General features: G+C 32.1%; 2 protein-coding genes across 3 annotated transcripts; one reads left to right on the top strand and one right to left on the bottom strand.

Annotated features, from left to right (window-relative positions):
• Window positions 1-651: 651 nt before the first annotated feature.
• On the bottom strand, window positions 652-14841 carry LOC113521695 (PX domain-containing protein kinase-like protein). 2 transcript variants are annotated; one of them, XM_026907321.3, is made up of 11 exons: window positions 14573-14840; window positions 14189-14377; window positions 13865-13961; window positions 13418-13524; window positions 11876-11992; window positions 10523-10766; window positions 9063-9305; window positions 8025-8248; window positions 7298-7378; window positions 6165-6264; window positions 652-5823 (listed from the first exon to the last, which is right to left on the bottom strand). In XM_026907321.3, exons 1-11 carry the CDS (start codon window positions 14672-14674, stop codon window positions 5660-5662), a joined length of 1668 nt encoding a protein of 555 aa, XP_026763122.2. In that variant the 5' UTR covers window positions 14675-14840; the 3' UTR covers window positions 652-5659. The 2 variants fall into 2 exon arrangements, with proteins under 2 accessions (XP_026763122.2, XP_026763124.2); XM_026907323.3 differs by lacking the exon at window positions 14189-14377 and having other exon boundaries at window positions 14573-14841.
• Window positions 14842-15429: 588 nt separating this feature from the next.
• On the top strand, window positions 15430-21235 carry LOC113521706 (ATP synthase subunit alpha, mitochondrial). The gene is made up of 10 exons (XM_026907336.3): window positions 15430-15587; window positions 15988-16110; window positions 16362-16475; window positions 16937-17201; window positions 18211-18435; window positions 18668-18837; window positions 19174-19268; window positions 19571-19790; window positions 20286-20453; window positions 20733-21235. Exons 1-10 carry the CDS (start codon window positions 15522-15524, stop codon window positions 20946-20948), a joined length of 1662 nt encoding a protein of 553 aa, XP_026763137.2. The 5' UTR covers window positions 15430-15521; the 3' UTR covers window positions 20949-21235.
• Window positions 21236-23598: the final 2363 nt, after the last annotated feature.

Genomic DNA, 23598 nt, shown 5'->3' with positions numbered 1-23598 from the left:
TTAGACAATGAGTGACCAGCATTTTATCACTTTCAAACTTAACATTTTTAAAAAGTAACAATAATAATAAATGCTACAGTTTCACAATACTCAATTAGATTACATAGTTGCGTTATATTTTTTGTTCATATTAAAATATTAATAATAAATCTTCACTGTATTATTCGTCAAATGTCTAATAAACCTATTTTTAGCCATTATGGTTAGTTTACATGCTTGCTATTTCCAGTAAGCCTCAACAAGTATTTGACAAATACTAAACCATGCAGATATATGTAGATGGCACCGCAAGTATTTGCCATAGACTTTCTTTGAATCCTTTGATGTGTGTTTAAAGAAAACAGTGACAAATATAATCTTATGCAAGTCAAACCTAAGTATCGTGCATATAACTGTTTGTCTATACTTCTGTCCAATAAGTTCTAAACCGTCACAAAAGAAAATAATTCGTTTTTTTCTGTAAATACCGAATTAAAATATTTTATAATAAAAGACTCTTCGAGTAGTGTTTTACCATTTTTTCTTATGTAATATGAGAATTAGAAACTCTTGTAGCTTTGCACGAGTATTCTGGGTTCAGCAGAAAATATAATTTCGAAAAAACGCTGTTATGGCGGTTTAGCGTGAGTGAGACAGATTGTAAATCCAGCATTAGGCATGTCTCTTTATTCCAATAAAATTTTTTCTATTACAGAAAGAGCCAAAGTATACTAAGAATTAAAATAGGTCTATTAAAAGTTTTACGTTTGTGGAATAATACAGGGGGTCTCACCATGACATGAAATTCCGAATTGCGTGTTTTTGTTAATACCGAAATTGGCTCAGTGGAGCTTAACATTTCGTTCGTTCTAAATCCTATTATAAGAACCTAAAGGTAAGATATTTTAATATTTTTAAACGAGGTGTTTTAACGTCAAATTTGTTTCGTTCGGCCCCGAAATTCCGGAAAATATTTCATGGTAGGCCCTCAGTATGCGTGCAATCACAATCTTGTACCGAATGCTTCAATAGTTCTATATACAACTTAACCATAAACATTATATTTAAAATTATTTGGCTTAATTCAATTAACTAGCAACTAATAGCTACATAACACCAATTATAATACCGAAAAATTGTTTAATAATATAATAATGTTATTTCATATTTCAATACAGAGATCTAGGGGAGTAGAAAATCTCGCTAGACATGCATCACAAAAGGATTTGTTTTGTATAACCTGCCGGTGTGATTGTACAAGTCTGTTAATGTCAGCTCAAAACGCGAAAGGCCTATTAAATTTGGTGGGTTATTCTCTATCATGATTCATGTGGCTTTTAAAACCCCTGCTTTAATTTATATTAGAGTCACTATATAATCAGGGCTAGTAGGGTCGGTATTATCATGTCGTCATAGTCGTAGAATACTGACGGATCTATATATGTAATCTGTGTCAGATCCGTCAGTATTCTACGACTATGACGATATATCGGTAATGGATAGTGTGATCATACTGTTAAATAGATTAGAAATTTCTGGTTTTTGTTATTTAGCATAAATCATACATAGCATTAAAAAATAGACATCACAAAACGTATAGTCAAATGTATAAAAAAGTTATCTATTTATCCAAGAATAACAGGGTCAGGATCTGTTTCATGTTGTTTTTTCTTGTTGATATTGTTTTGAAATATATAAATTCGCGCGTAATTATAGTATAACTACAAAGCAATCTACAGTCATGCCAATAATTATGCGCATAGTGTATTGTAAATAAAGAATCAATATATTTGCATATAAAACAAAAAATATAGCCAGTATTTTTTTATATTATACCTAAAGAAAAAATATATTATTATTTATATAAAGGTTATGGGATATTCTAAATTTGTATTATCATAGTCACCGAAAAAAAAAAACGCAACTACAATTTTTGTACTACAGACACAGATATTGTCTCTTATATTGTCTTATGGAATATATAAAACAGAAAAATAAAAAAGTATAAATATGAATTAACCATCGTGTGCACTTGTAATTGGAATACATGGAGAAATAAAAAAAAAAAAAATTGAGCAATAATAAAATATTCTAGAATTATCACAAGCCATAATGCACCTTTTGATTAGCAATATACTTGTATAAGCACACAATCTCAGGTTATGGGCCCAGCACCCGTCAAAAAGTACTTAATTTGGTGTTTTCGTATTATATAAGTAACATTTTAGTATAGGACAATCTTTCCTGAGGGCAGAGGAGTCTCGAGACATAATATATCATATTAACTTTCTATACTCCATAAATTATCCGGTAATGGGTTATATGCATCGTTCGAATCTACATTATTATAGGCTTACAATTTCCCATCAGGTGGGCCACAAGTTTGTTTACTATTTTCATTGATATAAAATATATCCACATTGACTCTTACATCTACCACGAAATCACTTAAAAATCATTAATTATAATGCGCAATTTTGATCGTTCTCATTTGTTCGTTATCCAAAATATAAATTATTCAGATATATGTAAATAACAATTTAATATCACATTCTGTTCGCTCATGCTATAAAATTACATAAAATCATTTAACACCATATATTGGAACATATTAAAATATTTTTAGAAAAAAAAAGCCAAAATTAAATGAAGTAGTGTACAGTACAGAAGGACAAACCTCGATAATGGTACTTTAGTTTTGACCATTAAAACAAACCACTTAAAATTGCATTGCAAATTTTGTCCTCCGTTAATACGAGTATAAGGTATACGACATGTACGAGGTCGCGCAGTGCTGCTCGCGACACAGCCGTGAACCGTGCTCATGAATAAGGGCTCCTATTGAGTTCAAAATTAGTCAAGCATCCCCGAATTTAAAACGTGAGTAAAACCCACAAATAATTATAATACGAGTATAATGTATAATTAAATTCTACCAAGAAGTCACAACACATACATGCTATAATTACAAGAATTTTAGCAAATGCACAGGTTGTCAGGGATTATTATTAGGGAAATTTTACTTTGCAAATGTAGAACTGCTTCAATCGAAAAACCTTTTTTTTTAAACTGGCAAAAACCTTTTTATAATAATAATAAATGTATCTCCGATAATAAACACAGTAACTTCATAAAATTCCAGTTGTGCATGCATTTAAACGTCGTTAAAAAATTAACATACATTTTAAAAATAAGATTAATAATAATTGTAAAAAAAAAAATCGAACATCCTAATTAATGAGGCGTCAACGAATTCACGATTGATAACTTGCTTTTTATGCATTTATATTTTCATAATTTACTGTACTTATAATTTACCCGGTGGAAAATCCAAATATATTTTCACCAGTTTAAAAATAGAGGTTATTTTCAATTCATCTTCGTTTCTTTTTTTTTGTACGTTATAAGATTCGGAACGGAAATTGATTGTTGATGTTTTTTTTTTCATTCCATATATTATAAATTTTATTAAGATTCCCTCATATAAATATATAAACAAATATTACAGTACTAGCAATATTACGTGATAGTAACGATAATATCGACACCTCAATTAATCTGACGAAGAGTTGCACGTTTTTTATTTATCAAATACAAATTTTGCACCCTATTCTACTAACGTTAAATCTAAACATTCGTTAATACTTCCTTAGTACAAATATAAAAATGCAGTCATTCATTTCATAAACGCATTAATTAATTGCGCTATTTAATAATGTAGTTTTTTACTTGGTATATTTAATAATAAACGCAAAATTATTAAAACGTATTGTTCATATCTTCAAGTGGTTACGGTGTAAGCACGTAAGACTACCTTTTAAGTCGTGTCGTTTGCCAACCTCCCGGGATTATAAAAAAAAAAACCACATGGCAATTTCATCTTTTTGAATTTAGTCGAAAATAAAAGAATGTTTTCAGATTGGGCGAATAGTTTTATTGTATCGTCTATTCAAAGGTGAGAAGTCGCACACAATATTTAAGGAAAATTTGTGTGCGATAATTTTCTACAACTTTCAAAGAGGATTATCGCAACTTCAGTGCTTTGAGGAGATCACCTTTGTGTTCAGTGATGCAGCACCATGTCTTAAGATTGTAAAACGCTAGTATTTAGAATTTTAACGTGGGCACTCTAGCCTCAGTGACAAGCTATGTGAAGGTCGTCCAAAAACCACCATGACGCAAGAGAATATCGAAGCCGTGGTGCAGCTAACCCTCGAAGACCGTCATGTGACGTACTGTGAAATAGAGGCATCCGTGGGCATTTCAGGGACCTCTGTCCAAAAAATCCTACACGAAGAAATGGTGTAAGAAAGTTGATCTCTCGTTGGATACCACATTTGCTTAGCGACGACAAAAAACAAGCCGTGTTATTTGGTGTCGCAAAACTCTGCAGCAATTCAACCGAAGCGAGTCAATGCATGTTTATGATATGGTAAGTGGTGTCTTGGATATATGCTTATGATCCAGATTCTAAGCAGCGGTCAACTGTCTGGGTCTTCCAGGATGAGCCAAAACCGACCAAAGTCATACGCTCATGGAGCACTTCGAAAAAAAATGGTTGCCTCGTTTGTGGCAAAGGGTGGTCACGTCGCCACTATTGTGCTAGAACAAAACAAGACCGCTGTTTGTTTGCCACAAGTCATCACCGAATTTCGAAAAAACAATTCAAGACGTCGTATGATACTGCACTATGACAATCCAAGATCCCACACCGCTCGCCAAACGAAAATGTTTTTGAGCATAATAAATGGTAATAATCTATTAGATTGTCTATACTTATTTCAAAAGACACAACTTAAAAGGCAGCTCTCCTATACTCGTATAACACATAGTATGTTAACGCCATCCAGATTTTTTACTAAATATGCCAAGAAAAACACTATATAACTTTGTATTGTACAATTTTATAATAGTAGGCCAGTAAATAGATGGAAATAATTAACATAAATAATACATTATTCATAATATTGATATTTTATAATAATAAAAATATTAAATAATATAATAATAATAATATTGTCTCATATGAAGATACAGATCAAAGTGCAGTCAAAATTAAGAAGGACAAAATATAGAAAATGCTTTTTACTGAGGCGTTTTAAAAAAAGAAAAAAAAAAATACTTTTTAATATAATTACATATTACTAATGGCTATACATTTTTTTATTTAAGATGTTGAATTTTTTATAACTGCACACTAAGAACAAATAGCAGCAATGTAATCTATGTGGGATGTATGGCATGTATCAAATACTGGATATTTTAATATACAAAATATCCAATTTTTTTATTGGTCATTTGGAAACAGAAGGGGAAGCGAAGTCTGTACCATAGTATAGAAAACAACCAGTGTTTCAATTTCTCTTTAGCATATCCCAAACGATTTCATAAAAATATACGACACATTGTACTGTCTAGACGTGTTTGTTTTTTAGACTATGGTAGTACTTAAAGGCAAATAATTTGAACAATTGCAGGTCACGTGAAAATTACTACTGAATAGACTTCACTATCTATGGTTTTGTTCAAAATGTTTACCACGAACTGTATTATCACAGTGTAAGAGTCAACCAGTGGTCTAATGGCTTTAGCATGCCCCAAACGATTACATGACTAGAACTATCCATTGGACGACTGGCAGAAAAGTTTTTAAACTGGAATGCGGTGGTGTGGACTAGTCTCACCGCGAGTTGACACGCGCGAGACGTGACTTGTCGAAAGAGCAAATGGCGTCAAGGAGTGCAGCGCGGCCGCTTGACTCTCGCGCTGCGCCCGCTGGCGGAGTAATCCCTGCGGCGGCCCCAGATGCCGGAGTGCAGGCTCCATTCCCGGTCGGTTCGCCAGCTATAACAACACATGACATGTATGTAACCAACTCTATTTATTTGAACATTATTACTGTATTTGTACTGTAAAAAAAAAAAACAGTAATTAAATTAATAAAATTCATATGGAATAAATCCTATTAATTGCAAAAATAATGATTAAAACCACTTCCGAATTGTCGACGATATCTGGTAACAGATAGAGAAAAAGCATGGAGGCAAAATGAAAATTGTTTAAAAAGTAGTCAATTAGTAAAATGATTTGGTGAAATGGTAAATAATTCCAACGTGATTACACTTTGGTATAAATGCTTTTAATGGACTATTTGCATGGAGTATAATCACGTTATAGATACTAACGTATAGATGGCGGCGTCGGCGATGAAGCTGTACTGGCGCTTTGCGACCGCACCGTCTCTGCTAACGACGACGTCGACTTCCATACACTTTCGCGTTTTTTCTGTAATTAAATAGAAATTACATAAAATTTATGACTGCGCGGAAGGAGACAATTACATCTCGTACTTTCCATTAGATGGGCCATCATCTTGTTTGCTATTCTGAATATCATAAAAAGGCGGTCAACTTTTTCTTTCTAGTAGACCAGAGGGAGACTTTGTACATAAGTCGATTGCTTGGGTACCTCTGTCCCGTTCGTGTTTCAACCGTAAAGCAATTGTGTTTGTACAGCTGTGTTTCGGTTTGAAGGGTGGGATATAGCGTGAATTTACTGGGTACGGAGGAATAACACCCGAGTCCTCAGGAATGGCAACGCATGGGGTGTATCATAGGCGAAACAGTATACTCTGTTATATCCATAGTACTGCTCATGTCTATAGGCGACGGTTACCTCTGTCCATCAGGTGGGCCGTCAGCTTGTTTGCCATTCTAAGTTGTATAAAAAAAAACCTAATTTTGTGTTGCACGTAGAATTGAGAGAGACTATTGTCTCTCGAAGTTAACTATGAAACTGAAAGTGTCTTTAATAATATTTGCGCGTTGTGACGGCCTAATAAAGGCAGTATTTTATAATGTAACCATATTATCATGTATTTTAGGTTGATGTAAATATATGCTTTGGTAGTTGCCATTAAATAAATAAATATTACATAAAATGTTACGTGATCAGTAAAAATTAAGTAAATGATCTGCTCGCCAGCTCTATTCGCTTTGAATTTCCGTAGCAAAATATGGAATAATGGCAAAGTATACTCTGTTACGTCCATGGTACTGCTCATGTCTATAGGCGACGGTTACCACTTTCCATTAGGTGGAACGTCAGCTTGTTTGCCATTCTAAGTTGTATAAAAAAAATGGATTAGTAGTATTATTTTCACTATAAAAGAACGTGACTGTATGTGAGTTTACCGTCGTGGGTGTATTTTATATAAAGATTATATAATATTTATTTTCCAATCCCATAATGTATTAATTTTACAAATATCAAAACAAGTTTATAGTTTAGTATAAAATAAAAAAAGAAAACAAATTACCGCTCGTCGTTTTTGCTTCCTTAATTCTTCTTCAGAACTGAGTATCTCCTGTATACGTACTTCTCTTTTCGTACTGCGAACCTGAAATTGAATCAAAAACATGTTTACAACCGATACCTAAACATTACCTTGTAAACATATTGTGCGATTTCGGTATTTCTGTAATGAAACCGATCACATAATGGTTTTACAATTTCACTGAATTTTAAGAGTTTAATGTTAAAAGTTACGTAAAGTAATAATTATAACAGAAGACACGTGCAACCAGTTTAGATTTTTTTATTAAGAAGAGAGTGAGGACAGTATTGTCATTACATTTGATTTATTTTGGGTTGCCAATACATATCACTTTACAAGAACCAATATTTGTATCTATCAATGACACAGATACTAAATTATCCTTACATAAAACAATATCAAAATCCGTACAGTAGCGTTTCCTTAATATACATACAGATGTGTACTATATCACCAATTTATTGTATCTTTGTTTTTAAAAAATGTGCCAAAAATTGCACCTTTGGTTTGGTTCTATAGCTACGATATCGTAAGTTATGAGGATAATCAACATATACTGGCACAAATCACACTAAAGCCAATTCAGGACGAACCTTTTCTTAAACTGGGCCGACCGGGAATTAAACCCGGGACTTCATTAACCTAAAACGACACACCCACCACTGCGCTAAGGAGGTCGTCTTATCTATACATAAGTTATTTAGCTCACCAATTTTTGATCGCTTTTTAATCTCGACTCCATCTGAGCTACAGCTGCCTTCAGTTCGTCTTTAATGGGAAGCGGAAACTTCAAATGGGCACGTTCGTCGTCGTGCATGCTTGTCAGACCGTTTAGAGGAGCGCGGGAGAAAAATGGATGCGCCAACAGATGTAACAACGAAGGTCCGCCGTGCTTGCATGACGTGCTTGACAAACACAATCTCAATACAGATTCTGAAAGGATAAAGTTTATTATATGTATAAATATTATTAGGCCACAACTTCTTTTCCCATAGGTGTCGTATAAGGCGATTGAGGAGGGCGAGTGATGGGCCGCAGCGTCTGTCTAAAAACATCTCAAAAGCTAACTGCGGTTGCCAATCCGCCTGCCAAACCTGGCAACTACTGGCAAAGAGGGTGGCTTATGTTCAGTGGACAGTCATGATGATAATATAAGCTATAATATGTGGCGTTGTTCATGTGATACAAAATAAAAAGTACCTTATGTCCTCCATCTTGATACATATAGTATTACAAATTTTGTAGTGATTGATTAAGCCGTAAAGGCGCCAAGAGGTAACAAAACAAACTAATTTTAAAATCTATACATATAATAAAACTGTAGAGGTCTTATTATATGTATAGATATGTAGTTTGACCGATTTAAATGAAATTTCGCATGGTGGTGCCTTACATCCCCGGTTAATATTTTAGATATTTTTGATCACAAAAAAAAAAAAAAAAGTTTCCGTGGGATAATTAAAAAACTATAATAACTTATACAGCTTAGTACACAACCTACTTAAGTAATTTTGACCCAAGGCAAAGAGATCGACAAGTCATTTGTTCATTATGGTCCAGTATTCCCAGACATAATAAATGGGTAAGTTCGTTACGTATCGATATGTATTAAACAGGAATAACAAATACCGCGCAGACATCAGCTAGTGTATAATATTAGTAAGGAATAAGAAAAAGGAAAGTACCATGTGCTATATAAATTAAATATTATCATATTGGTCGTCTGTATGTTTAAATAAAATCTCACCCAATTCATTTGAGATTCCGTCGGGGTATATGTCACAGTAATGATCATGGAGGGGTCTCGCGAATGCCATCTCGTAAAGAGTGTGACCGAAGCAGTAGACGTCTACCGCTTCAGCGGTTGCGGTCCGCCTGAGCTCCAGTAACTGAGGCCGGTACAAACACGGGACTCCTATTATTATATTCTCTATATCCATTAAAAGCACCCTCTGGTTTTCTATAGCTATGTTGCCAGGGTGTATGTGACCTGTAAAATAAAAAAAAAAGTTTATTCTATATCCAATTGTCTACAAATTATTGATTCACTAAGTTTACAGATTAATTATGTGACAGAAGTAACTGATGTTTTTGAGTGTTGGTAGTTGACATCTAATTTATGACCATTTCAATTTTCTTTTATAAAAATATGTAAGTATACAAATATACATTTATCAATGTTTAATTCCATATTATTATGACCTTCGCCCCCCAAAATTATAAAAAGATTACCAAAAATTATTAAAAATATGAAAACGTATAAATACAATACGCAAGTTCAAGAGCTGGAATCGCCAAGAATTGAAAATGTAATGTACATTTACATAATTACGTACAAAATCACTTTGCTACTAAACTGACAACTAACTATACTTTTCATTGCAAATAAGAGCAATAAAACACAACCAACTCATACAACATGCATACTTTCTCCAGTAATTTACATTTTATAATTGATACACATTATCTTGTGATTTTAAACAATGATAACATTAATTTAAAATTATATAACTTTTCCTTTTCTTGAAATATACATATTACGGGAATTTTGATTATTTTCATTGCACCTCGAAAAAAGTAACATGTTAATACAATAGTAATGTACAAGGTTTATCATCCTATATCTAGATGTATGTATATTTGTGTATGTACTTTGTACTGTATATGTATTTTTACCTGTACTAAATTAAATTGCCATCGAAGAAACCTACACTTCCAAAAAGTAACCTGAAGATATTGTCAACAGTACAATAATCATAAAAATATATAAATAATTTGCTTTTGAGACTACGGGTAAGTGGGGAACGGAAGCAAATTCTCTTATAAAAGAGTTAGGTCAGCGCATTGTGGATAAGAGCAATGATTGACATTCCGGTTCGTATCTGGCTCAAAGGATGTTTCTGGCAATACAACGAGGAAATGCTACAAGTATTATCTTTAGTAGTACCTTTGGATCGAATACGAAACATTAATATTATTTTGACTTATTGTTAATTTATTTCTTAGTTTTTATTATTCTTAATAACTAAACGTATTAAAACGAAGGGCACTAACACATTAAAAAAATATAAACAAATACACATAACAAAATGACATATCTACAGATGGATTGTAATATTCCTCTCTGTCATGTCACAAATGATTTAATTGGGAAGTTTTTTAAATAAAAATATACATATTTATATATATATAACAAAGTACACTCACCGTGTGGTAAGCCTTTATCATGTAAAAACTTCAATGCTTGTAACATTTGATATCCATAGTGAGATATCTGCCCATCGGTCAAAGGTTTCCTCACTTTTGGATTTCCATATTTACTTAAATAATTCTTATCATAATCAGTTCCATATAACATATCTCGGAGACTTCCATTTTCATGTATTCTTCTAACTACATAGGCACCAGTTTCTAAATTGTGAATTGCTAATATTTGGTCTATATAAGGATGCTGAAAACAATACAATCCATTACAGGAAATATATTTTCGGCTATGTCTGTAAAGAAACAATTTCATTTTTTTTAATGGATGATAATGAATTGGTAAGCCCGCCTGCGCTAACGGTCTACACTGGTGGGGTACCAGTGAGGGATGATAAATGATGATGAAGCAGGTTAATTAGACCATTGTAACGAATTTAACAATAAATAAATCACGATGGTTTCCAGGAGGAATTGTGTAGAGCTCAACCTAATAGAGTATATTGCTAGCAATGGAATTGCTAATCTCCATTACTAACAATCCCTTCTCCCCAAACAGTTCTCTTCAGAAATGTCAATGTTACCACATAGTAATGATTGAATATGACACTGGATATAAGTGTCCCGTTCTATCGCTTGCACATGGTAGTGAAAACGTAACTAATGATAAGATTTATTTGTTATTTTTCTAGGACAATAAACAAAGATATAAAAAAGACGGATAATAGTAGCAAACAAATATACAGCTTGCTTGATAGTAAGTGATTACTGGGGCTGTGGATGCCTGATACAGCAGAGGTGTCATGTGTAAATTTCAAACTACTTTATCTTAATATAGCCACTGCAATCTAATTGGTCCAACACATGAGACCTAATGGCGATTCTAGGCTAGATGATAATTAATAGCACTGAAGTACTAATTTTTTTTTATCAGGGTAGTTGCGAATTTGTTCATATTTTTAAATTATTAAAACCATATCTTAGGCCTTGTATATAACAAAAGCAACGTAGAAACTCTTGACAACAGAAAATAGTAGTCTTGTTAATATAATAAAATTGTACTAAGATGTCGGTACATAGAAAATATAAAAAAAAATATGAGGTGTCTTAAGAAGCCCAGTAGATGCCAAAATAATAATATTTCGAAATGTTGTCTGTCTGTACGTTTGTTTTGGTATCACGCAAAAACAACTGCATCAAATTGAATATGGTTTTCACAGTTGTATTCCTGAAAGGCTAACTTAAAGATTGGTAAAAGTTTTATCTTTATACACCATCTAGAAATAGTCTAATTCATTGGTTTTCTTACTTCTGAAATCCACATATACGAAGTAACAGGCAAGAATCATTATTACTCACAGAAATATTCAGTAAGCTCTTGAAAGCAGTCTGCATTTCTTTCTCACTCAAATATTTATCAGGTCCATAATTCTGCCAGGACAATAAGCAATTTGTTCTACTTTCTGCATCTGTTACCTAAAAATTTGAAATAAATTTATAAACAACTATGATATATATAAATATATATTACCAGAGGGAGACTTTGTACAAAAGTCATTTGCTTGAGCACTGAGCACACTGTCCATTTGTGTTTTATACAGTGAAGCAATTGTGTTTGCATGGCTGTGTTATGGTTTGAAGTGTAGGATATGGCAGTGAATTTACAGGGTATAAAGGAACAACACCTGAGTCCTCAGGAATGGCAATGCATGGGGGGAATCGTGGGTGAAACAGTATACTCTGTTATGTCCATGGTGTTGCTCATGTCTATAGTTGACGGTTACCACTTCATCAGGTGGACCGTCAGTTTGTTTGCCATTCTAAGTAGCATAATATATATATATATATATATATATATATATATATATATATATATATATATATATATATATATATATATATATATATATACATATATAGTTATAACTATATACCAATTTATTCTTTTTGCTTACCTCATAAGGCACCTGATGTGAAGATATAAACTAACAATTATGACTACAAAATAATATTTAAAGAAAACTATTTTGCATAATATTATTATATTTTTTTAAGATAAGCTCATTGTTTTTATGATGATTAATAATGAATCAGTAAGTCAGTTATTATTAAACTCCAAGTACTTATTTTAATATCACAGGGTCATTAACACCAATAATAAAAAGATAAAAGCCGCCAAGAACGTGTCAGATATGCATACAATTTTAAGATGTTTTTTACATATTTAAAGTGTCCTGAATAATTGAAGCGGTTGTTTTTTTTTTGCATAACTAGCTCCAATTTTGTATTATAGTTACTTTATGCTAAATGTTTAATGTCATTTATTTATATAGATTCTGTCGAGTTACCCATTTTGGTTTATAGCACAATTAATTTTTACTATTTTACACATAAATGTTTACTATTTTCAACCAACTTCAAATAGAAGAAGGTTCTCAATTTGGTATTTTTCTTTTTGTTTGTTGCTTTATATCTTTGTTCATTATAAACAGATTTGGATTTTTTTTATCTGAAAGGACATACTCACAGATTGTTCCCATAGAAATTTTATCAAAATCAGTTCAGAAGTTTAGTTTTAAATCAAAATAACCAGTTATTTTGATGCCACAATTAAAGTTTATTTTTGTTAACCCAATCTTAGTTATAATAAAGATAATTGTTGTGATAAATAAAAATTAACGAAAAAACATAATGTACATCCTACATTATGATTTTTCTTTATTTTTTTTTTTATAATTACCTTCCCTTTAAAGACATAATACTTATGGTCACTTCATAGTTAGCAATAACTAAAAAGTATTTAATATTATTCTTTTCATATCGGAGGATAAAATAATCAACACTCTGTTTCATACAACTAGCAATACTATATTTTTTACTTTTTTGTTTTTATGTACTTACTAAAAAGTAGTGTTTACGTATCCTCCAACCTACATCTGACAAAGGACACTTTAGCTCATATCTTCCATGCCCTCGTAATGCAATTGACATAGTCTGCAGGGCTTGTTCTGCAATAAAGATCAAATAATTAATATTTTTTACATTTTTTTATAATTCAAGGTGACTCTTAATTTAGATTTTTTTATGTTGTATGTCTCCAAACAAAATGAAAACTTAAGTTAGTTATTATACTATCATTATGTTATCATTAATAAATATACAATACATTTTATAGTTCTGCAGATTGCTTTGTTAGTCAGTGAGTGGAATTTCTATCAATCTATTTTCTCACCACTTCTTTTATGGGGTAGGCAAAAGAGTCAAGTTTTAAGGGTTCATATTTTGTATTTGTTCTATATAATTCCATATTTGTATTATATTTAAGACTTGTTATAATAAAAATATTACCTGTAATGTTTAATGAATAGTTGTTTGGATCTAAAAAACTTCTTACTTGCAAAGATAAAGCTAATATTTGATGCTTTAGCACTTCATTTATATAGTTCTGAAACAAAAATTTACATTTATAATCACTTTTGAAATGTTTTATTTAAACTTTGGTGATAATTAATTGGCTGTCAAATGTTATTATTAATATGATAATTAATAAACTAACACTTAGTTAGATTTTATATAAGATTATATGGATTTGATCTTCTTTATCATATATATGAGTAAATTATGGAGCTTGTGAATAAATAAGATAAAAGATTAAAGTAGACAAGGACTGACCTGTAAAGCAATTTGTCTCTCAGCAATAAAAGATGGTTGCATGTTCCCAATAAGTTTCTTTGGTGGCAGGGGCAGTGCAATGTTTGCTGGTTGCAGAGATGAATGCAATGCAGCAAAATCCCTATACCTACGAGGAACATTCCATTTGTTTTCTTTGCAAGGCCCTCTTTGTACTCGTAAAACATATTCCTAGAAAACACACCCACATACCAAGAGCTATTATTTATTTGTACTCATGCAAAAAACCTAAGGATTTGTAAACGTTGTCGAAGATCCATATATAAAAAGTATTTATATACTTTTTATTACGATATTGATATGATTGATTGGTTGATTTATGATGATATGATATATTTATATATATTATCACATTAGGGAACTTACTGTATGTTTATTAATATTTTGTGCATTTTCAACTACACAAATAAGTTTCTCGGTGTCATCAACAATGGCTTTGGTTTGAGATGTTTTTTCAAATATAGCCATTACACTGGATTAGCAAATTCATTGATTAACGTTTCTACTTTTAAAATGAAAGTTACACATTTTAAACATCTTAAAAAGTACTTCTGAATTTTTTCGCAATCGCAAATAAATTATAAAATACAAAAATTTGACATTTTCATTGTCTTGACATGACAAAAACAAAATTGATTGACAGATGACAAAAACAGCTGACAGTCAATTTAAAGTTTAGAAACTTCGAAACCTTAAATGTTCTTAAAGTTTTGTAGTATTCAAAAGAAATAATTAACTTTACACTTTTACTTTTAATGAATAATTTTAATACATAATGCCAATTCAATTCAAAAGGGGCATTTAACATTAAAATACTTATCAGAAATCCGGAAGTACTAACAGAAACATTTGTCTATGAAAGCTCGTTTCCTTGGAAGCTCGGAAACCTAAATTAAATTCATTAAATTAAATTAATTTACAATAATAAAAATTTAATTTATAATTAACAGAAAATTAATGATGGGTTTTACTTCATAATTACAATATATTTTGATGAGTATTTAAATAACTAGATAAAGTTAAATTATACATTTCCCTAATTTTATATCCTTAAATTTTTAATTTTATATAGACGAAATTTTACCATAAAATTTGTTTAATAATATACAATATATAGAATTCGTTATATATTATTTTTAATTTTATCAGCAGATCTTAAAAGCACATAATACTCATTTTTGAACGTAATATTCAATACTGATGAACCATAGACCGATTTCTTTTCTGCGTCACTTCCGTTCCACCAAAACGAACGAGACGAGCGGAGGTTCACTCGGGTCTTGAGTCTGCCATATAATTTAGTATTTTGTGAAAAATGTCGCTGATCTCCGCTCGTTTGGCCTCTTCTGTGGCCAGGCGCCTCCCTAATACCACATCTCAGGTAATTTTATTGCAAATGCTACATTCTTTAATTTTACTTTGGATTTTTGTATGTCTGGATCACACCCGGCAGTACTTTTAATTAGAAGAATCAAGTTGGGTTGTCCATTTTGCAAAGAACGTACTCCAAATTATCATGTCTAATATTGTAAATCAACCATTTACCGTTCTAAATATGATTTTGTTGTTAAAAGAATGATATATTTTCATAACAGGTAAGTACTGAATATTGTGTTATGTAATAGTGGGCGACCATTCATATCAGATTAGATGATAGTGATTATGTGAATATATAGGCTAATAATGCAAGAAAAAATGTCTACATGTGATCTATTTAGTGGTTCGTGAGTGCCAATTAGGATACAAGTGATAAAAAATGCAATGTTGTTTTTCTATGGTAGGTGTCGAAAATTGCGGCGCCAGCAATCGCTGTCGCCTCCCGCAAGGTCCATGTGTCCTCCACACAGCGGGCAGCTGAAATCTCCACCATTCTGGAGGAGAGAATCTTAGGTGCTGCACCCAAGGTCAGTATGTCATATTACATAAACGTACCCTTAACTCTATTATCAATTGAGGTTATGTTGATTAGAGTTCACTTTGGTGACTTTATAGCAATAGTATATTTTCAAAGTGTCTTAATTATTTTAAATAATCTAATAGAAGAATAATTTCTTTATATAGTTAAGTAGGTTTTTTATAAGAATGAAAATTGCTAGTAGGAAACTATTTTGTGTCTTTTTGTTTAATAATTATAGGAATGATTTGTATTTTGTAGGCTGATCTAGAAGAAACTGGCAAAGTATTGAGCATTGGTGATGGTATTGCTCGTGTCTATGGCCTCAAGAACATTCAGGCTGAGGAGATGGTGGAATTCTCTTCTGGACTCAAGGTATGTGTTTTAAGATGTATATTAAAAAATCACTTATTAGCGGCAAAATGTTAATGAGTAAAATTCCTATATAATATTTGTAAGTTTAAATTAGCCAAGAAAATAAATGAGAATTAGAGTTTAGAATTAGTTGTAATTTAGTAATTCGGAAATTTAAGATTTTGGAAAATGGAATGAATTAATATTTTGAAATTTCAAAAGTCATTCTCTGTTTACAAAGTAAAGGCACATATTGATATTTTAATCAGTGTTTAGCATAAGAAAACCAGAAAAATATCATTGCAAAAAATCCCTAAGGACTTAATTATTTGAAGCAGTAATGTGACGTGTTTAAGATGTAAAATAAGGTGTCTATACATAAACTTATGTTTAAGCGAAAACTGTTATAAACTTAATTATAAAAAAAGTAGTAGATTTAAACTAAAACTTAGAATACTCAAAAGTTATCCCTTATTGTCTAGGGAATGGCCCTCAACTTGGAGCCCGACAACGTTGGTGTTGTCGTGTTCGGTAACGACAAGTTGATTAAGGAAGGCGACATTGTCAAGCGAACTGGCGCCATTGTAGACGTGCCTGTAGGTGACCAGCTTCTGGGCCGCGTCGTGGATGCCTTGGGTAACGCCATTGACGGCAAAGGTCCCATTGACACCAAGAACCGCATGCGTGTCGGTATCAAGGCTCCTGGTATCATCCCTCGTGTGTCTGTACGTGAGCCTATGCAGACTGGTAAGTTTACAGCCTGAGAGCCAAAATTGAAATATATAAGTATAGAAAATGTTGATTTTCTTTATAATAAAAATATCTATAAGCAGTGTTTATATGAAGTATCCTTAAAAAAAGTAGGTATGTTTAGGCAAGACCTTTTAAGTATTCCAATTGGAATTTATAGCTAATAATGAATGAGACTTTCTAAACTGATAATAAAAAAACAGTGAGGACAATGTTTACAAAGTGTCTATGTGGATTTTGTGAATAAATATATTTTTAACTTAATATACATATAGCAAGAGATATTATGTAAAGATTGTTATATAATCGGTTATGATTTTTTAATTACACTATTACTATACTTCATATTATTTCTCAAGTTCATTAATTTAGATATCTAATGATGGATGTGTCAAACGTCATTTTTTGTAAAAGGGAAATATTTCATTATAGGACATAATAAATGATACAAATAATGCAAATATCTAAAATTTATTTATGCTGTAATCAATAAATTGCAGGAATAACATTAATGTAAGAAGTACTAGGTGAAGGGACATTTTGGCATATTGACCAAATCTTGCACTTCTATTTAATAAAATTCAGTTATACTGCATTAGGAAAAATATAAATGGAGGTTTAACTCAAACTTGAAATTTGGTCACTTAAAATCTTTATTATAAATAATTAGTCATTGGATAAAAACAAATTGCTGGTTATTTCATTAGAATTATTTTGTTTAATTCTGCTACCATTAGTATATGTTTTATTGCCAACACTCAAAGATTGAACACACCATTGTTACTACCAGAAGTTCTACAATCTTCCATATTAGCTCTCAATCTCTGGCCATTTTGTCCACGCATGTTTTTATCAGTTTAAATAACAGAAAAAAGAGTTTAAATATTTGTTAAAAATTATAAAAATATTTAAACTAGTGATATGGACTTAAGGATAATATAGACTAATACCTATTTCCATAAAAAAATTGAAAACAAATTGTACACCACTTGAATTTGCATAACAGGTATCAAAGCCGTCGATTCTTTGGTCCCCATCGGTCGTGGTCAGCGAGAGTTGATCATTGGTGATCGTCAGACTGGCAAGACTGCTCTGGCCATTGACACCATCATCAACCAGCAGCGCTTCAACAAGGGTGAAGATGAAAAGAAGAAGTTGTACTGCATCTACGTCGCCATCGGTCAGAAGAGGTCCACCGTGGCCCAGATTGTAAAGAGGTTGACAGATGCTGGTGAGTTGTCTGTTTTATAAAAAATATTTTAATTATTTAGTATTTGTAAAATAAAAATATAATTGCACCAGCACATGTTTAACTTATTTAGTAGTTTACATAAATTTCTATATGTAGATTTCATAATTTTTTGTTTTGCATTTATCTATCAAATTGTGTAAAAATTTTAAAGGTATAGAAATGTTTTATTATATCATAAATATTATATATTCACTTATAAAACTAATTATAGGTGCCATTAACTACACCATCATCGTATCCGCCACGGCTTCTGACGCCGCGCCCCTGCAATACTTGGCGCCATACTCCGGCTGCGCCATGGGCGAGTACTTCCGCGACAACGGCAAGCACGCCCTCATCATCTACGATGACTTGTCCAAACAGGCCGTCGCCTACCGTCAGGTGAGTTATCTAAACTTGCTATCCTGAAAAGTATCTAAAAGTTCACAACTCGAGATGTATATAAAAGTAAATATTCTAAACAATCTGTTTCTATCACAATCTGTTTCTATCACAATCTGAACAGTCATGTATTTGCTTACCCTTTGACAGGGTTTATTTTTATTTGAGGAGTGTTATGTTATGTTTATATATCCTAATTCCACATAAAAATATAGTCTTCCAATTTTCATCTAATATAACAGCAGTTCATTAAAATGTAACATTGTAATGTGAACATATGAGTTCAATGAATGATTTACTGTAGTGCTGTTTAATTAATAACTAAACTTTACACAGATGTCCCTGCTGCTGCGTCGTCCCCCCGGTCGTGAGGCTTACCCTGGTGATGTATTCTACCTCCACTCGCGTCTGCTCGAGCGTGCCGCTAAGATGTAAGCAATACATACATTATTTTACTCATATTTACTGCAACTTAAACCTTATATTCTTATTGTTATATATGTAAATAAATAAATTACCAAACTATTTGTAGCTTTAACAGTCAAATTTAGTTGAACTCTATTTTTTTAATATAAAAAAGGTCATAAATAGAGTAGGCTTTGTAATATTTTATTAGTGCAGAACAGAGTCTAATATTTTTTTTAATGTTACTCTATCTTTTACAAAAAAATAATTTGCATCTAAAATAATTGTAATTTATTAACAAATTAACAAACATGTGTACCTCCCCCAGGTCCGACAAGATGGGCGGCGGTTCCCTTACCGCTCTCCCCGTAATCGAGACCCAGGCTGGTGATGTGTCCGCTTACATTCCTACCAATGTGATTTCCATCACAGACGGCCAGATCTTCTTGGAGACTGAGCTCTTCTACAAGGGTATCCGGCCAGCTATCAACGTCGGTCTGTCTGTATCCCGTGTAGGATCTGCTGCCCAGACCAAGGCCATGAAGCAGGTAGAGCTAAATATGCTATCATAGATATAGGTTTGAAAAAAAAGATCAAAGTTACTTTTAATAAATTTAATTAATAAAAGCTATAATTAATGTAATAACTATATTCCGACGAAATTGATACATCAGTAGTAGTCAATTCATTGTTTGATTGATAGTGTCGTAACTCGGCGTTGAAACACTGATGCTTCAATTTGTATATGGGAACAAAGTACAAGGACTGTGTATAATACTGTTAGCAATATCCCTATTAGCTAATGCATATTTTTATAGAATATTTTGTGCACAAAATTAACTTTATTAACTTATGAATTCCCAACAAGAATTATACATATCATTTATAGGTATGTCTTGCCTTCAGAAATGTTAAAAAGTAAAATTATACTTAGTGTATTACACACCTAAAGTACATGGAAATGTCAATCTTATCTACATATATATAGACTAGATAGATAAAAATAGTTATTGAGAATTAACTATTATGTATGTGTATTGTAGGTGGCTGGTTCCATGAAACTGGAATTGGCCCAATACCGTGAAGTCGCCGCCTTCGCCCAGTTCGGTTCCGACTTGGACGCCGCCACCCAGCAGCTGCTGAACCGTGGTATGCGTCTCACCGAGCTGTTGAAACAGGGACAATATGTTCCCATGGCTATTGAGGAGCAGGTAAAAGATAGTTTGATTTGCATTTTATTATTGACTTTGGGATAAAATCCCTAAAATATTACTCATAGCCAACAATAGACTATAAAGAATCTTTGATAAAAAATATTATTTCACTTTTTTTTTAATAGAAATAATCTTCATTTAAATAATCCTTTCTCTTGTAACATCTTGATGCAGGATCAACTGAACTTTAGATCAATTCTGAATTGACTGTGTTATTTTAATAAAATATTGGATAATTTTAAGGCTGTCTTAATAAACAACACAATTTATATACAGGTCGCCATCATTTACTGTGGTGTCCGTGGCCACCTTGACAAACTGGACCCCTCCAAGATCACCGCTTTTGAGAAAGAATTCACCCAGCACATCAAGACTAGCCACCAAAGCCTGCTCTCGACAATTGCCAAGGATGGACAGATCACACCGGAGTCCGATGCTACCCTGAAGAAGATCGTCACTGACTTCCTTGCTACCTTCACACAGTCGCAGTGAACAGTGTAGTCACTGGACAAAATCTGACTTTGACGTGACATTGTGTCCCGAAGCATTTAGGATAAATCATCTAAATTGAAACTCGTAGCACAATGTCAAGTCAAACTCTATGGTACATTTTAAGTGATGTCTAACGAAAGCAGTTCTCCCAGTGATCAATGTTTTCGTTAGCCGTTTAGTAGTTTTATCATTCGTATGGACTGTATTGAATGTTGATACAATCATGGAATGTATTTATCTCGGAAATGTCAGGAGTGGTTATATATAAATAAACATCGTAACAAATACATGATTTTTACTTTCTCTACTTACTATACTATTTTTATACTTTTTATATTTTGGATGACAATTAAGATTATAAAGTGGCGTATGATAGTTGATCATGAGAAGTCAATTCGCCCATCTTACCAAATCAACCATTCTTAGATGAATTTAATTACATATATAAACGTAATCATAGATTTAGATTTGAAAGTAGACATAGATTTAAATATTCATAGAATTATCAGCTTACTTATAAAAACTGAAACTCTCTATAAATATAATTTAATTAGTATTAACGTGTTTTGTAATTTTCTTTCAAATTGGCGACCATATTCATAAAAACGTTAAAACTCGCTCATAAACCTATTTTAGATATTGAACTGTTTTGTCTCTTTCTTTTAAGTTAAATTCCCAATTTGAAAAAAATTACAAAATCATGTAATAGTTAAAATACGTTTGTAGAAGGTTTTAATTTTTATGAATAAGATTGTAAGAGCAAATCTGTACAAGAGCCCTTTACTTGGGTACTTCTGTCCCATTTATGTTTCTGTCGTTAAGTTGTTGTATTTTTTTTAATGGATGATAATGGAATGGCTACCCCGCCTGTGCTATCGATATACACTAGCGAGGTACCAGTGATGGATGATAAATGAGGATGAAGCAGGTCAGTTAGCCCATCGTGACGAATTCAACAAGAATCGTTCACGATAGTTTCCAAGGGGAACCACATGGAGGTCGACCTGATAGGGCAGGTCAGGGTTAGGGCAGATATTGCTAGCAATGGGGCTGTCAAACTTCATTGCTAACAATCCCTTACCCCCCAGCTGTTGTATTTACTTAACTGTGTTCAGGTTTGAAGGGTGGGATAAGGCAATAAAATTACAGATCAAATAGGCATAACACCTCTGTTTTCAGGAATGGCAACGCATGCGACTGTGCATGAGAGGTATCATATAGGCGACAAATTATACTCTGTTATGTCCATGATTGACTATCATGGACATGACATGAGCACTATCATTGATAGTGCTCATGTTTCTAGGCGACTTTCCATCATCTAATTAGCATTAGCATAAATTTTTAGATATTGTAAAAAATTAACTATAGGATAACTGATTTCGAAAATTAATGTGTAATTAATTAAATTTTGTTAATGTGAGAAACTTAAAGATGGCGGATGTGAAAAATATTAATTTTCCCCGTCATGTTGTTAAATATTTTTAGATTTTAAAAAGATGGAGGATGATAAAAAAATTTTCAATACAGATTGCTAATTGGGGCTAATTAAATTGATGAAAATTGTAACGTATTTTAGTAGGTACTTTGAAAAATAAAAGATTTTTCACTTTTTTACTTGGTTTACAGAATTTTGGTTATTGACTAAAAAATTAAGAATATTTTTGAAAAAAGTTTTAAATTGATAGATTATTTTAGAAAAGTACTTGGTACGTGAGTGGATCAAGTGTCATATCTGAGCTGTTTTATTAATTTATTCGAAAAACTTTTCCTCACAAAAGGAAAACAGGAACAATTGTTCGCAGGTTTCCCGAGGTCCACGCCGCATCATATTTCTAATCTCTAATATATAAAGCTGCAATTCATATCACTCATTGACATAGTTATTTATCCGGAAGGAGTCGAGAAGTCAAAATACACTGATATGATATAGTGACGAAATACTCCTATCGTCAGGGTGACCATGAGAAAAATCTGAAAGTTGGGACAATCTAAGATGGCGGACCAAATTGGTGACGTAACTTTGAAACTATCGGTGCGGTTGATTTCATTTAAACGCTTATTTGTAGTAGACTATATGTAATTCATTTTGGGATAAAAGAGAAAAACAAATACTAGATGATTAAAAAAGTAGGCTATAATAAGATTATGATAAAAAAAAAAATTAAGTTTCTTTAACTTTCTTGTAGTAACTTTTACATATTTGTTGACACATCAAAAGCGACTTCCTTTTGAATATGCTTTTTTTTGCTTGCTCTATGATGTAAATGGTACCTAAGGCATATAAGTAAATTAATCCTTTGTTTTTGGCGAATGCACTATGTGCTGTGCCATACGAACCGAAAAATTAAACATTTTATAAGTTTCATTTCCTGTTTGTTAATGGCATAATGGGCAAAACTAGCTCTTTGTCAATATTAAAAAGATAAATATTTAATCATATAGGTAGGTAGTTCTCTAATCATTTCGGTTCTTTATTCTGTTCATAGATAAAGAGAACAATGAAATTTTAAAGATGAATGTGATGATTAAGTAAATAGATTTCTATTTTTTTTTTTTAACAACGTCATAATATACACATTGTACACATCCTGTTTTACGGTATAGAAAAAGAATAGTACTACTATGATTAATGAGTGGGTATCTGGGT

This window comes from Galleria mellonella, unplaced genomic scaffold (genome assembly GCF_026898425.1).
Source record: "Galleria mellonella isolate WM207_F2 unplaced genomic scaffold, CSIRO_AGI_GalMel_v1 utg63, whole genome shotgun sequence".
NCBI lineage: Eukaryota > Metazoa > Arthropoda > Insecta > Lepidoptera > Pyralidae > Galleria > Galleria mellonella.
This window is presented reverse-complemented; position numbering and strand designations above follow the sequence as displayed.